Source organism: Pomacea canaliculata, linkage group LG11 (assembly GCF_003073045.1).
Source record: "Pomacea canaliculata isolate SZHN2017 linkage group LG11, ASM307304v1, whole genome shotgun sequence".
Classification (NCBI taxonomy): Eukaryota; Metazoa; Mollusca; class Gastropoda; order Architaenioglossa; family Ampullariidae; genus Pomacea; species Pomacea canaliculata.
The window spans coordinates 10,186,760-10,201,204 of NC_037600.1; the positions used below are offsets into that span (position 1 = coordinate 10,186,760).

Genomic DNA, 14,445 nt, shown 5'->3' on the forward strand with positions numbered 1-14,445 from the left:
TCAAGTTTTGTACAAGTAGATCAAAACCCGCCAAATTCGTCCTTTTGCCAAAGTAAAGAAATTTAAACTAGAGCGAATTTGTTTTAGTTAGAATTGTTTTAGCGTTCATTTCCAGTACTTTGTGAGCTTACGGACAAATAGTGCAGCATTTGATGGTCGGACTTGGATGTAAGTTTTATTTTTCGATGCTTATTCAGCGATACTAACGCAATGTATTATTTTATAGTTAAGTATGTGTATTGTATTGTATGTATACCTGCCACGATATCACCCTCATTGAACATTGACATCAAGAGTGTGAAATGGAAAAGGGAAGGGTGATTAGAGTGGTTTTTTAGAGATGAACAGCTTACGAAGGTTCGTATATTCAGGGCATACAAAGAGAAAGTGCTGTTGAGTTGCAACTGTGTCAGGGCAGAAGGAGAAGTTCAAAGATTCCAATAACGCTGCTGATGGCATTTGAGTACAGTTATACCCATTCTAAATTTTATGAAAGTATATGAATCTTATGCCTCTTTGTTTCAACCAGACAAGGTGGGACACTTAGGAAAACAATGAGGCACAAAACACCTGATGAAGGGTTGCTTACATTCTGTGTAAATGTTACACAATGGCCGCAAAATGAGAACATATAAGATATATTAATGGTATGATCATTTAGTCATATGACTTATTTTAGAAACCATACTTTGTATGTTTTTCCAAAGAGGACGTTACAAAGTTCCCACTTCCTGGATATGGATACAGATACGGAACAGATATCATCGACGATGGAAATGGAAAGACACAATGAGCAGGAATCACTGTGTAGGTATCGGATGTTTAAAACACAATCTCTCCTCACATTTCGGAAGGCAAATCATTTACCAAACAAACATTCTTAAAATATTTGTACATGGTCTTTTGATCTTAATATTACTTGAAAGTAATGTTCTCTCTTTATCATGTATTACATGATTTTCAGAATGTAAAAGAACACTGTAAAACTACTAAGTATTTTGTACTGTTTCTTTATTAATATCTGACCCATGTATATTAGGTATCTTAACTGCAATTATATGTAAAGGTGATGTACACTTAAAACATTCTTTTTTCCACATTTCTTTTAATGATATGATTGCTTGATATCAGGTGATGTGAAAAAAAAACAACAGTAGATGTAAATTGTGTTTAATATGCTGTGCAGTTTTTACATCGATTCTTTTGTATTCGCTTTTTCAGTACCTCTAGATGTCCAAGAAGAAATAGATGGTCTGTATCACCATGTACCTGAAGTCCACCAGCACTTCAAGATTCTCAACAAAATTGGAGAAGGTGGAGGCTTAAATTTACTTGGATGCATTACCATTATTTTAGGCTAATAAAATACATGCATTTCTCATGTTTGCACTGGAGAACATAAAAAACCTTTTTTTGCGTGCAGTTAACTATATTTTGGGCTTACATAATCTGGGCAGCGTAAGTAACAGCAATTTACAGCATAATGTTGACCATATTGATAGAGAAGAATCAACAGCAAGGTGCAAAAGATGGAAAGAATAACTTATAAACCAGAGAATACTGAATTGAATAAGAGTTTTTATTTTTCTACAGGCACATTCAGCTCAGTATTCTTGGCACGGCTGCGACATCATCCAGAGGTCCAAGATTTGTTTGCTCTGAAACACATTATTCCAACTTCACACCCTTACCGCATCTTGGGAGAGCTGAAATGTCTTCAAGTCATTGGGTGAGTTTTCGATTAATGAGATCATTATATGTATACTTTTATCCTACTTATCAGTTTTATAGAATGTATTCTAACTGTCAGCATTTTTAATTTTCTGCTCATTGGGTTTTGACACATTTGCCATATTTTTTATAAATCTCGGTTGTAATTTATAATTAGATTTAAGAGAATGCTTCCATTTCAAAGTTTGCGGTAATGGAATATCCAGTAAAAGATAAAATGTAAATAAAATTTGATCATGACTTGGCACATTTAGCTGTAATTTGGCCTCCTTCCTTCCTACAAAATAAAGGTGCTCATACCTCATTTGATGCAGCGCTATGCTTCGCTGGGGGTGATTAGGAAAAGAAGAAGAATACTTTCTTTGAATGTTCACATTATGTCAAGCCATGTAGTCATGGCAGTTTTTTGTTGCAGCATCGCAGGTAAAATTGTTAGGGGTTAGGTTTATCATTTGCATGAAGTCAAATTAATAATTTTTTGTGTCTACAAGATTTGAAGAGTTTTTAAAAAGCCCAGTTCGACTAGGCCTTGCCATGCAGAAAAAAAACAGTTGAATAAATAGGGCTTTTTTCTGTACATTTTTTATTTTGACATTACAGTAATGTAATTTATACTAGTATTTTTGGCAAAACAAGGGCCAAAATTCATGTTTTCTTTTAACTGTCCATGGCAGGGGCACAGAAAACGTAATGGGCATGGAGCTGTGTCTGCGGCACAAGGACCACATAGTCATTATAATGAAGTATTTTCCACACCACAGATTTCAGGCAAGTCCATCAGGATCACTTCAACCTCATTAACTCATAGCATTTCTGCTTTCCTGCAAGAATATTATTTAATAGCATTTATCTTTTTATTTTCCAAGCAGTAGTCGTTACAGCTGCTGATAGTACATAATGATGGTAGATATGTTAATTATGATTGTTACCTGATTTGCTGGACTGAGTGTGAGGTAATTAAATATACTATAATGTTTATACAATACAGCTTTTTTAATGATGAACATGAAACTTATTGCTACATTGGTTTTGAAGGACTATATAGTAAATTTTGAAGTCGGTGATGTTCAAGACTACATGCGAAACCTGCTGGTAGCTCTATGCCGTGTTCATCAGTTTGACATCATCCACCGAGACGTTAAACCCAGCAATTTCCTGTTTAACACCATCAGTAAACAGTAAGCTTCTGATTTGTTGTTTGATTTACACTTGAAATGCCCTGGACGCTAAAAAAAATTGTCAGTGGAAGAACATAGAAAGCAAGGTGTAGTGGAGTAAGAGAGCAAATCTGTGATCATATACGAGCATCAGGAAGTGAAATGTGCCGTAGAAATACTAGCTGAAGTTTTTATTGAGATTCCATCATTTTTTTAGGTACTCTTTAGTAGACTTTGGCCTGGCCCATGAAGCACCTGTCAAGCTGTTTAAGGTGAATATAAACAGACCTCCTATTGTGATGGATCTGCCTATGCACAAAACACACCTTGGGGAGAAACGAAAGGACTTCACAATGGTGAGTTTTTTTCATAAGCTCTTTGTTTTTCAGATTCTAAGAATAGCAATGAATTGTGGTCTTCTTAACACGAGACTTCTTAACAAGATGTGATAAAGATATTTTTTAAAGAATTTGTCTTGCATATCGCAAATTAATTTTTTCCTATTGGCTTGTCAGCTGATGATTTTGATCTTTATTTTGTATCATTCAAATATGGTAGCTTTTTTTTATCTTCTTTGAAGTCACTGCTTTCAGTAATGACCTTGGCATTCTTAGTTAGCAACATGAAATTCATTACGCATACAGCAATTGAACTGATTTCTAGCTTCAGGCTGGCATTTTCAGCAGTCCATAGTGGGTTTTTTTGTGTGCATATTTAATAATAATGAATTCAAAATTTTTAAAGCACATACTCATACTCCTAAGGAGCATGCTCTTAGCGCATGAAAACAAGAATGAATCTTGGACAGCATACGAGGGACACAAAAACAAATACCGTATTAATTATAAAAGAATAAACAACAGTAGTAACGAAGAAAGTAACCAAATACAGAAAATGCAAAGAGGCGCCAAATAACAAGAACAAGAGCTGAGAAGAATGTGATATTGCAAAACTAGCATAGTGTGAAATGGTTTTAGGAAAGGTGCATTTTTAGTGCACGTTTACATTCTGATATACCAGAATCTGGAATACTTGAAGAGTGATATTAAATTGTCACTTGGAAATGGGATTTTGCACTACTGCTTTACTTAAGATTACTTTTTTAATCTTACATCAGAGGCTTACTGTATTGCACACAGTTTCTTCCTTGGCATTTTAAAGAAACGAATGTCATTGCCCATCTCTTTTTTTTCAAATTTTCAGGCTAAATTAAAAATAAGTGCACTTAGTGTTCCTGAGAGCAGCAGTATGGAGCAGCATACTGAAAATGCAAGAGCAGCAAAAGAGGAGGGTTTAAATAAAAGGTCTCCAACCACATTTCCAGCGAAAGTTCTTGAAAAGAGCCAAGAGAGGCGTGTAGTCTTGTCTCCGAGCAAAGCTTCTGTTATTTCCCCGAACAAGAAGGTATTGTTCTAACATTTTCATACGGTAGGGTTTTTGTTTAATTTTTCCTTGTAAATGTTAATAGTTTTGTTCGCTACATGGTTTAAGTGCAAAACAAAAAATGATGGCTAAATCAGTAGGGCATTTCATTATCGAGACAAGAGACAGCAGTATGCTGAGATGTAGATGTTAGTCATCTAAACTTGGAGCCTTTGGTTACTGATAAGTATTGTCTTTCTTGCTTTTTGCACTACAACTGCTCTCTTTCATCGACAGGTCAGAATATCACCCGAAGAAAGCCAAATGAAGATGCACAACTCCTTCCTCCACCACCGCCTCCATGGAGGCTACCTCCAAGAAAAAGGGGGGTAAATCCAGAGCTGCCTCCAGCATCTAGCAAGCTAAGCCTTACCTCGTCATTGTCACCAAAGCAAAAAATGTCAACTGCATCTCATGGGTTTTCGAAGTATGGACAGTGCGTTACACTTCCTGACCAGGCCAAGAGGCTACATGAAGAGGCAGGACCAAAAAAAAAAGTCATCGGTAGTATCAACCATCTCCCTCTTCCAAAATCTAGAAAGCACCGACCAGGAACTCTGTCTTTGTGCCAGTGCTTTGGCCGCCCAGTAATCTGCAGCATCTGTCTGGCCAGGTAAGGCACTGCCAGCCATATGTGAATGGAACCATCATCTTGTGAATGAAAATTTAAAGAAATGGAAGACAGTAGTGACTGCCATGTGTCATTGTTTTGATATGTACTTTAAAAGATAGAGAATGTGATTGACATTAGATATGTTGGTTTTTGTATACAAGTACTGGTTAGTATTTTAGCAGTAAAATACAAGCTGTTATTAAAATGTTGCTTTCAAACTAGGACCAATATCATCGTCATCCTGTAGCAGAGACAATGCAAAAACAAAAAAGTGATTGCTGAGGTTAAGAGGGGATATGGGGAATAATTACACTTATTTTCAAGGATAATCAGAATAATTAGATTGTTTCAACATTTATGTTAGTTCCTTTAAGCATGGATGTATAGCGTCTGTGGCCGCTTGTGATTGTTGCCTTACTCTTTGCATTCTTTCTCTGTTTCACAGGGCCCATCAGTCGGCACCAAGGGCAGGTACTCCAGGCTTTCGTGCTCCTGAGGTGCTGATGAAACATCCTCATCAAACCACAGGTGAAGATCCTAGCTCGATCATTGATGACAAGTTTTATGCAAAAAGAAGGCTAGTCAAATAATTGCTGTATCATTATTTCTGCAAAATTCGAGCTTTCAAGAGCAAAATTTAAAAAGGATATTACATTGAGGTCATAAATAAGATTTATCAATTATAAAGACAAAGCGCTCGAGTGAAAAGTATAAACTAATTTTTTTTAAAGAAATAACACATTTTTGATAGAGTTAAACGTGCTTTTAATTTTTATTAATTGTTTGTACTTTTTTTTTTTTTTTTTTTTTGCAATGACTGCAGCTGTGGACATTTGGTCAGCTGGTGTTATATTCCTGTCTTTGCTGTCTGGGCGGTACCCATTTTTCAGAGCTTGCGATGACCTAGTTTGTCTTTGTCAGATTATAAGTCTTCTTGGCACAGAAGAGATACATCATGCTGCAAGAGAGTTTGGTAAGAATTGTATTTGAAAGAGTGAAAGTAAAATATGGTCACTTTGTCAAATGCTTAGATACATGGCATTTGGATGCAATATTTGGCTAACTTTCATGTGCATTTAAATGCAAATACATGCATATGTATAAGAGAGTTATGGAAGTAGTGGGTTAATAAAGGCCTTTCTTAACCAGACAAATGTGTGACAAATTTGGCAGTTTATTTAACCATCACGTGAAAAGTTTGGCAGACTTGTGGTCAACTGGTTATCCGGGGTTTGTTTTGCTTTACTGACTGTATTTGGAGCTGTTCTTAAAATTTCACTGCATTTTATTTATTCAGGAAAAGTTGTGACATGCCGACCAGTGACAAGAGCGCTCGATCTAAAGCGCCTTTGTACCCACCTTCGGAGCTGCCCAGACCATGGAACGGAGAACCCAGGCACGAGGTTCCCCAGCAATGGCCGGAAATTCCAGACGCTGCAATCGATCTGCTGAAGCGTCTGCTTGATCCCAACCCTCGCACTCGCATCACGGCAAAGGATGCCTTGCAGCATAGCTTTTTCTCGTGCAGTTTTAATTAGTCTGTGGTGGGGTATCTTGTTGGAATGTGAATGATGGGGAGGGAGAAGGTAAAAATATGAGATATGGATGAGTGAGTTTGTGATCGCGCGTGTGTGTGCTCATCTAGAGGGACTGAGGCTAAGCTTAAAAGTTTAGGGTGAGGTTGGGTTCAGGCATGTGGCTGGAAGGTGGATATGAGTTTTAGCCACAACAGCAGGGAAGCTTAATACATTTCCTTCGATTTTGTGGGAAAACTGGAAAATAACGTTTATCAGGAAGATTTTGTGTGGGGATCGAGTGAATGGAAGACCTCCAGTAAAAATATAAATAGTCACGCGTAGTGAATTACGCAGGTGTATAGCTCCAGTTGTTTGGTTTTTTTTTTTTTTTTGTAATGTGTGCGTGGGTTGTCCATTGGATGCTTGTGCCTATATTTCCTGGGTATCTAGGAGGCACAAGAACTTCGTGTGATTTATAAATATATTCTGGTCAGCATTTTAAAAATATTATGCCGTTCATAATTACAGTTTTTTTTAACTGTTTATAAATTTCCCTTCTTCAAATAGCAATTTTGATAAAATTGAATGAAGCAGGTGACCAGGATCTTGTGGCCATTTGCAGCAAGAATTTAATCTAGTTAAAAAAAATTATCTTTTTCGATGTCGGCACATTAGAAAGGTGGTGCCCAGATGGAGGCTAATATAAATTTTAAAGCTTCCACCGAGATGTGCTGAAATTCGCTGAGCCATGTGTGTCTAGCATTATTTATCCATGTACTCTCGGCAATTTCATTACTTGTTTTCATTAAATTTTGTAATCCAAATAAATCGGTTTATTTCAACTGCTCAGCTGTGTGTTTTTTGTTTTTTTTTGTTTTTTTGGTATTCATGCTTCTAGGTGCTTTTAGTAGAAAAAAAATCGCTGCCAGTAGTCCAGTAATACAAGTTTGTGGTGTGATATACAGAGAGCCACGTGACGAGAAACGGGCTGACCAGATAAAAAAAAGCCAGTATGATCATTTTCATGTTTTCCAGCTCTGATATTGCAATCGATGAACCTACGACATAAAAATATAGCTCTGTGTATGTGTGTGTTTGGTGGTTGCCATGTTTGATATTTCTCTTTAAAGAGTGCATTAGTTAGACGGCAAAATAGCTTTCGGCATAATCTGGAATCGTTGCCGAGAACTGACTGGTTTCGGACTTAGTGAGATACCCATGTAACCCATAGAGTGATCAATAGAAAGGGTAGACACTTCTTGCACAGTTAATAAACGTACGATTTATGTAGCGCATAATGACGCTCACTAAAGACTTGTAATTAGACTGGACAGAATACAAAGGACGGAGGAGAAAAGCTATGCATACAGGTAAGATGTAGAAGACAAAGTGAAATCAGGGAACAAACAATAAGGATGGAGAGTCATAATCTGCAGAGGAAGAGGAGTCACGTGATTATAATCACAACCATTGACAGCTTTGTTGATTGGTGCAAGTAGTTACCCAGTCATAGTATGACGTGATAATGCATTAATACGTAATCACAATGACGACTTTTTTTCTTTCAAAAGACGTGGACAATGGTTGAACATTAGCTTTTTTTTACCTTCACATGTCGTCTGATATCGACAGGCAAACTTTTTCAAGGGAACGATAAATTGAAATTTCGGACTTCGCACAAATGTGAGTGTCTTTTTAGAAGTGCAGCAAGCATCTATATTCTCAGATACCAGCCATAGCTATTTCTCAAATGTCATGTAGGTTTGTCCAAGTTGACTTTCAATCTCTACACGGCATAAATAAGAGAAATAATTCCTTAAAAGCTAACCCGAGTGCAACATTATTTTCTTTAGGATCGGGTTAAGTTCAATCTAAAAAAAAATTCCAAAATATGAGTGCATAATTATGCTTAATTTTTGATACATAAGCCTTCAAACATCGGCATTCTCACCTGCCACTTAAAAAGCAGAAGAAAATGACTTTCCTACACTGGAGAGCTTCGTTTCGTGTAAATAGTATTTGTAACAGCGTGTGGCTCAGTTCAGGAAATCTCTGCATGTTTTCGAGTCTGAAGACGAAACATCGCTCAGGCTGTAGTGGTCAAGAAGCGATATTTTGCCCAGATAATGAAAGAGCTGATTTTGGAATAAAGCCATATAGATTTGAACTTAGAATTTAGAAGTCGAAGATGATATCAAGCTTCGACTAAATTTTTAAAAAAGGTCCAATCCAAATTCACTCGACAGACTTGTAGGTAAATCTTCATCAGATCGTAGTGATCGGGTTAGCCTTTAAATCCGGTCTTTATTACTTGGCGTTTGTGTCGAGAATCCTTTCTCGTGCTTATGTAATTCTGGCACTCGAAAGTCTCACTCGCACACACACACACCAGTGTTCGAAATACCAAACCTTATCCTTAACCCTGAAGGTGCCTCAAAGCAATACGTTATTTATTTGTTTTCTTTTTTTTTTTTTCCCTGGAAGAGAAGTTGCCATGGATATGCGCAAAGTCCGTGTCTTCCCGGAGGACAAATCATTGGCATTCCAAAGCCCCGCGAACAATGAAGTTGAGTCTCCCCCACTCCTGGAGAGGTGCCGACGCTCAACCATCCGTAGAGAGACACAACACTCAATCACCAGCACTTACAAACCGCCACCACCATGGCAGGTCAAAATCATCATTTTCATCATTGCAATCGTCGCCTTTCTAGTGTGAGTTAGGCCAAAAGCGACAGGTTACCTTACTTTCTGTCTTACTATTTTTTTTCTTTACTTTGTTTTCTTTTGGGTTGTTTATTTCTTCCTTCCTTTTTCTGCTCTTCCGTTCTGTTCTATGTTTTCTTTTCTTTTTTCTTTTCCCTCTTTCTCTGTTCTTCCTTTTATTTTCTTTCTCTCTTATTTTCTATTTTTACTAAAGGTCTTTTTTCTTAATGAACGAAAGATAGGTCTGTTATTCACCCGGATTTGAGAAATTAGCATTTTCGAATGAACTAAATCCACTCATTTAAAGTAAAATATTGAATTTGATATGTTTTTCATTCTGTTGTCTTGCTCTTGTAAATGAATGAAATATTTTTGAATGATAGCAAAAACCGTATTCGTCGTCGCATAGCCTTGGCGACCAAGCAGTTAAAGACTGCAACATTGCAGTACCACAAAAAGCCAAGGTTCCTGACCAATTTAAATACCACGTCAGCTTTACTGTTTGATGGAAAATGGATGTTGCAGAACAGCTGTTCTCCCAGCCCCATCATGGTTTGTTATAAAGGACGGAAACTGCACAGCACGTGCTACCCTGTGGTCTATACAAATCAGCGGAGTTTTGTGCAGCAGGGAAATAAGAAATTTGTCGTTTACTGGTGAGAACTGGACCTACTTCCCCAAATCTCTCCTAACCTTCGTTATAAACTATAAATATTTACTCTTACAGGTAAAAACGTCATCGACTGTCAAAATTCCACCTACCTGAGATGCCATCCAAAACGTACATCAAAGGAAATAATGCTTGTCTACTGCTCAACATTCATTATATTTGTCATCTTTTATTTATCAACGCGAGACACTGATGGTTTCGAGTTCACTAGGTTCAGAAAAAGTAATATGATTTACAAGACCACATTTCATCTGCAGAAAAAATGTATTTCTGCAATGTATTTCTCCTCAGGCTAGATGATGTAGCCTGTCACCACGGTTTGTTATTTTGTTTTTATCCATCATTTATCGGTAGATAGCACGTTATCTCTTGTTTAACATTGGTGATTATTTATACCATTCGTTAATTACCCTCGTATACATTTGAATTCACGGTGAGTGTTGTTTTTCTCTTTTCTTTTCTAAGTATACATCTTGTGTCATTCTTGTTTTTCTTTTGACCTGTTTGCACATCGGCCTGTAAGTCTGTATACTTGATGCCTGTTAGATTACATCTGGATCTCCCGAATCCTCATCTCAGTGGTCGCGATACAAACTGTGATCACATCCCTGGCTATGTACTGGTACGGAGTACGCATGCATAACATCTCCATCCTGGCGGATGCCAACGACTCCGTCTCCTGCGCAGGTCACTTCAATATTTACTTTCGTTTCCTAACCGCTGCCAACTCTTTTATTCCTGGGATTATAATAGCTCAATTATTCTTCCTGTTGGGTACATCTAGATCAGGGGTCTCAAACTCATATTAGCATGTGGGCCGCAGTGGAAAGTAACAGCCAGTCAGCGGCCGCACCACGAAAAGAAAATGTTTTTTCATTATTTACGAACACTACTGTCACTGCAGTTAAATGCTAGTTTAATTACATTTATTACGGCAGTTCAGCTTAATCACCAAGCACAACATTCGCGGACGTGGCCGAGGGCCGCACAAAAATGTTTCGCGGGCCGCATTCGGCCCGCGGGCAGCGTGTTTGAGACCCCTGATCTAGATTATGTTTACTCTCATCTTTTGACAGTTTTGTGCTGACCTTCGGGGCTCGTATTCTTGGGTAAAACTCCACTAACATTGCTCGAGTGCCAGTGATCACCCAGAAGACAAACAATCACCCCAATTAATGGTCTTCTGTAGGTGATGTGATATCTAAAAAATGTAAATTTATTTATATCGCATATTTGAGAATGGAAATTTATTCACGTAGTATCAAAGAAAATGTACTTTTACTAATGTGGTATCGAATAAAACGTAAATTTATTCACGGGATATCTAAGACAATGTAAATTTATTCACATGGCATCTACGCAATCTAAGCAAATATGAAGTTATTTGCTCTAACCAAATAATGTCTCTCAAGACAGCAAAAACATTGTTTCCATTCGCAACGTAATTACCAAATTACAAACGAAGGGGTGGTTGGTGTAAGACTATCCAGTTTCGTTATTATATGAGTGTTCGGTGACTTTTAGCAACTTTTAATAATACGAAAGTTTTGAGTCACTGGTATTGCTGTAGAATCCTACAAATGCTGATAAAGCAACCCTGTAAATGCAAAGCGACGCTAACGCATATAGTTTGGTTTTGATACAACTTTGTAAACAATAATTTATCACAGTTTAATGTCTATAGTTTTTATTTGATTATGGCTTTGTAAACAATTATTTACACGCTCTATGGCAGTATGCCAGGGTCATAGTGAGTTTACCCTTAAAAGATTTTAAATAATTTTCTTCCCATTTTTCTGTCTTTAAAGTAATCATTCCTCCATAACATTTTCCTTTGTATCATGCAGCCAGGATCACTTATAGTAATTCTTTGCTCCCTTATCTGATCCTTTCTGGTTTGTTTTTGTCATGGCGATATCCGACGATCGGTTGTTTTCTGGTTTTGTGTTTGTCAGCACTGTATCTGCTGGGCTCACTGGTTGAACTCACTGCCTCGGAGGGTCAAAACTTCAGCCTTGTCACCGACACCTCGGTCTACGGAATCACCTTCCATGTGTTTGTTGTAACCACCGGAGTAGCTGTCTTTGCTGCCGTGCTCTTTTCCTTTTCAATGGACTGGGACGACTTTTATGAAAATGCCTACGACTGAAAAATTACTTCTTTCTTTCCTTTTTTCTTTCTTTCTTGTTAGCTTTTTGTAATCTTTTTGTTGCAAATCAATTTTGTTTTGCTATACGTTTAATGAATTTATATAATATCTTGTAAAATGTTAGTTTTAGTGTAATGTATTTTAACAAATGAAACAAAACAAACACTTAAAACAATCAAAAATCCCGCAAGAAACGAGAGCCAACCATTCGTTTCTCTGATCTAGATATAGGGATATCGAGCGGTGGGGCTGGTTGCACAACATATTTATAAAACTTAAAACTGTTCTAAAGAAAGATTCTTAGAAACTTTTTTTTTTTTTTTACCAAAATTGATTCTATGTCACAGAGATGCGTTGCACAAGAGCATTCAAAAAACTGTACTGACGGGAAAGTCTGGAATAAACCTTTTTATTCATTTTCTTGAAACAAGTTTAGTTTTAAAACGTTCTAAAATTGTTTTGTTCACTGAAGCTTCATAAAATTGATTATCTCAACATAGTTAAGGCCTAAACTTTGTCAAAGTTTGAATGCTGTTGTGTAGCTGGCCCCTGAACTTTTTAAGCTTTGTTTGTGTGTGTTCGAGAGAGAGAGGAGAGAGGAGAGAGAGCATGAAATCAGAAAAATAATACAACTGATTGATTAATTAATTAGCTATGGGAGAAAAGAATAGGACAAACGTAAACAGCGAGCGACACGAGGAGGATTGAAAGAAATAATTAAAATAAACAGAACAAGAATCGTTGTCTCTTCATATCTGTATTTCTAAAACTATTGTTACCTTTAGAAATATCAATTCGTTTATGGGTGTTTTTGAATAATCAATACATCATCATCATCATCATCAATCATCATCATCATCATCATTCTTCTTCGTCTTCTTCGCTTCTCTGGTTGTTTCATTCTGTTAAAGAATACTTTTCATCTAGTTAGCACTATAGTTGCTCCAATGGTTCTTTTCTGTGAGCATATCCGTGAGTTAGAGAAGCTGTATGAGTATAGATTTTTGTAATGGCCTTACCTGATCCGCCACAGGCTCGGTAGCAAGAGATCGAACTCACCGTACGAAACCGAAGATCACTGCCGCCCATTATAATTGATTTGAGAGCTTTGATGGCGGCAGCTAGATGAAATAATTTAAAACGTTCAGCTAAAATGCCCATTGTAAGATTTGTAGTTGGATTGTTAAACGCCATTTTAACTGGTCTCATTGTCGAGTACTTGAAATTGTAGCAAAGTCAAAACAAAAAGAAATTAGTTCGCACTTCGTTACAGTAAAAAAAAAAACAAAATAAAACTGACTGTATGTGTGCAGCCTTAACAAAACACACATATATTTGGCGTATTATATAACTGCTTGGCGTTAACCATCCTGCTATGGTTTAGCGACACGTCATGCAACAGGCCCATAGACGAGCCTTACTGAAGCTGTAGGAGACAGTTGACTCTTGGACTCAGTGTGCCGGCGAGATACAACTCTGCAGACGTGAAGGACAACAGCGACAGCAGCAACGGCAGAGGCGGGCGGAGAAGATTTATTATTGACGATCATGCTCGTGGCGCGCCGTGGTGGTGAAGGTAAAACAAATCGTTTTGTGTGAAAGAGCATTCTGGGTAGAAGAAACTATGCTGTTGATTGTATCACGAGCACGATAAACGAAGGACAAAGCAAAATTAGTTGGTTTTCAGAGGATTCTGACTGTTGTAGATAACTTTACAGAAGTTGCATAAACACACATGCATCTACGGTTGTTTTCGTTGTTTTCCAGAAAGTCTTACTATCCCAATGATCAAAATTCTACTGCCACTTCTTTTGCACCAAAGTATGGCTTCTGGCGTCGGTCTTCTAAGCCACAAATTCGTCAGATGCCAAGAAATTAGCTTTGAAACCGTGCTGACGACTGCTGTCGGAGTCTCTACCGTGCAATGTGGCGTGTTGTGTGCGCAAAATGACCTTTGTACAGGAGTCAGCGTTTGTCCTCAAACCGACTCTTCGAAACAAGCTGTTTGCGGTCTCCTTGGCAACAACATTTTCGGGTCCACGAACGGTTCGTCAAATACAAGTTTCCCCAACTGCGTTGTGATGAAAAGGGTGAGTTTCTGTCCCCTGTGTCCTTGGATTCTGTTTCTGTAGCCTTACCGTGGGGTTATGTGCTATGGCTTTCTCATGCTTGCCATTTCTTGATGATTCGTATACCCTACGTCTAGGGAAGTGTGTAGGAGATAAGAATAGTCTTTGGATAGGATAAAGTCTTTGAATGTAGACAGCATGAAAGATCCAAACTGAATAAAGAAACCATAAAAATATAGCATGTTGAAGACTAAGTCCTCTTACGTTGCAATTCTCCTGAATAATCTTTCAGTTTTTAACCAGCCAATTAAAGTTGAGCTTTGTTAATACCCAATGGGAGATGGAAATATGTGTAATGATATTACTGTAGCACCTCTTCTTCTCCTTCGATACATCAATACAAACTATTTTGGA

At 37.6% G+C, this 14,445-nt stretch overlaps 2 protein-coding genes across 3 annotated transcripts; both read left to right on the forward strand.

Annotated features, from left to right (window-relative positions):
* Nucleotides 1-18: 18 nt before the first annotated feature.
* Nucleotides 19-7,289, forward strand: LOC112575729 (cell division cycle 7-related protein kinase-like). The gene is given in 13 exon segments (XM_025257730.1): nucleotides 19-168; nucleotides 710-807; nucleotides 1,222-1,314; nucleotides 1,594-1,729; nucleotides 2,406-2,499; nucleotides 2,767-2,909; nucleotides 3,106-3,244; nucleotides 4,092-4,292; nucleotides 4,499-4,923; nucleotides 5,369-5,451; nucleotides 5,747-5,896; nucleotides 6,221-6,319; nucleotides 6,322-7,289. Coding segments are annotated over 13 exon segments (1,803 nt in total). The 5' UTR covers nucleotides 19-166; the 3' UTR covers nucleotides 6,462-7,289.
* Nucleotides 7,290-7,941: 652 nt separating this feature from the next.
* LOC112576216 lies at nucleotides 7,942-14,048 on the forward strand. Of its 2 annotated transcripts, none has more exons than XM_025258512.1 (6): nucleotides 7,942-8,123; nucleotides 8,930-9,152; nucleotides 9,669-9,799; nucleotides 10,360-10,500; nucleotides 11,769-13,538; nucleotides 13,730-14,048. In XM_025258512.1, the coding sequence occupies exons 2-5, from the start codon at nucleotides 8,935-8,937 to the stop codon at nucleotides 11,960-11,962; spliced, it is 684 nt and encodes a 227-aa protein (XP_025114297.1). In that variant the 5' UTR covers nucleotides 7,942-8,123; nucleotides 8,930-8,934; the 3' UTR covers nucleotides 11,963-13,538; nucleotides 13,730-14,048. The 2 variants fall into 2 exon arrangements, with proteins under 2 accessions (XP_025114297.1, XP_025114296.1); XM_025258511.1 differs by having other exon boundaries at nucleotides 7,944-8,123; nucleotides 8,925-9,152.
* The last annotated feature ends 397 nt before the right edge of the window (nucleotides 14,049-14,445 follow it).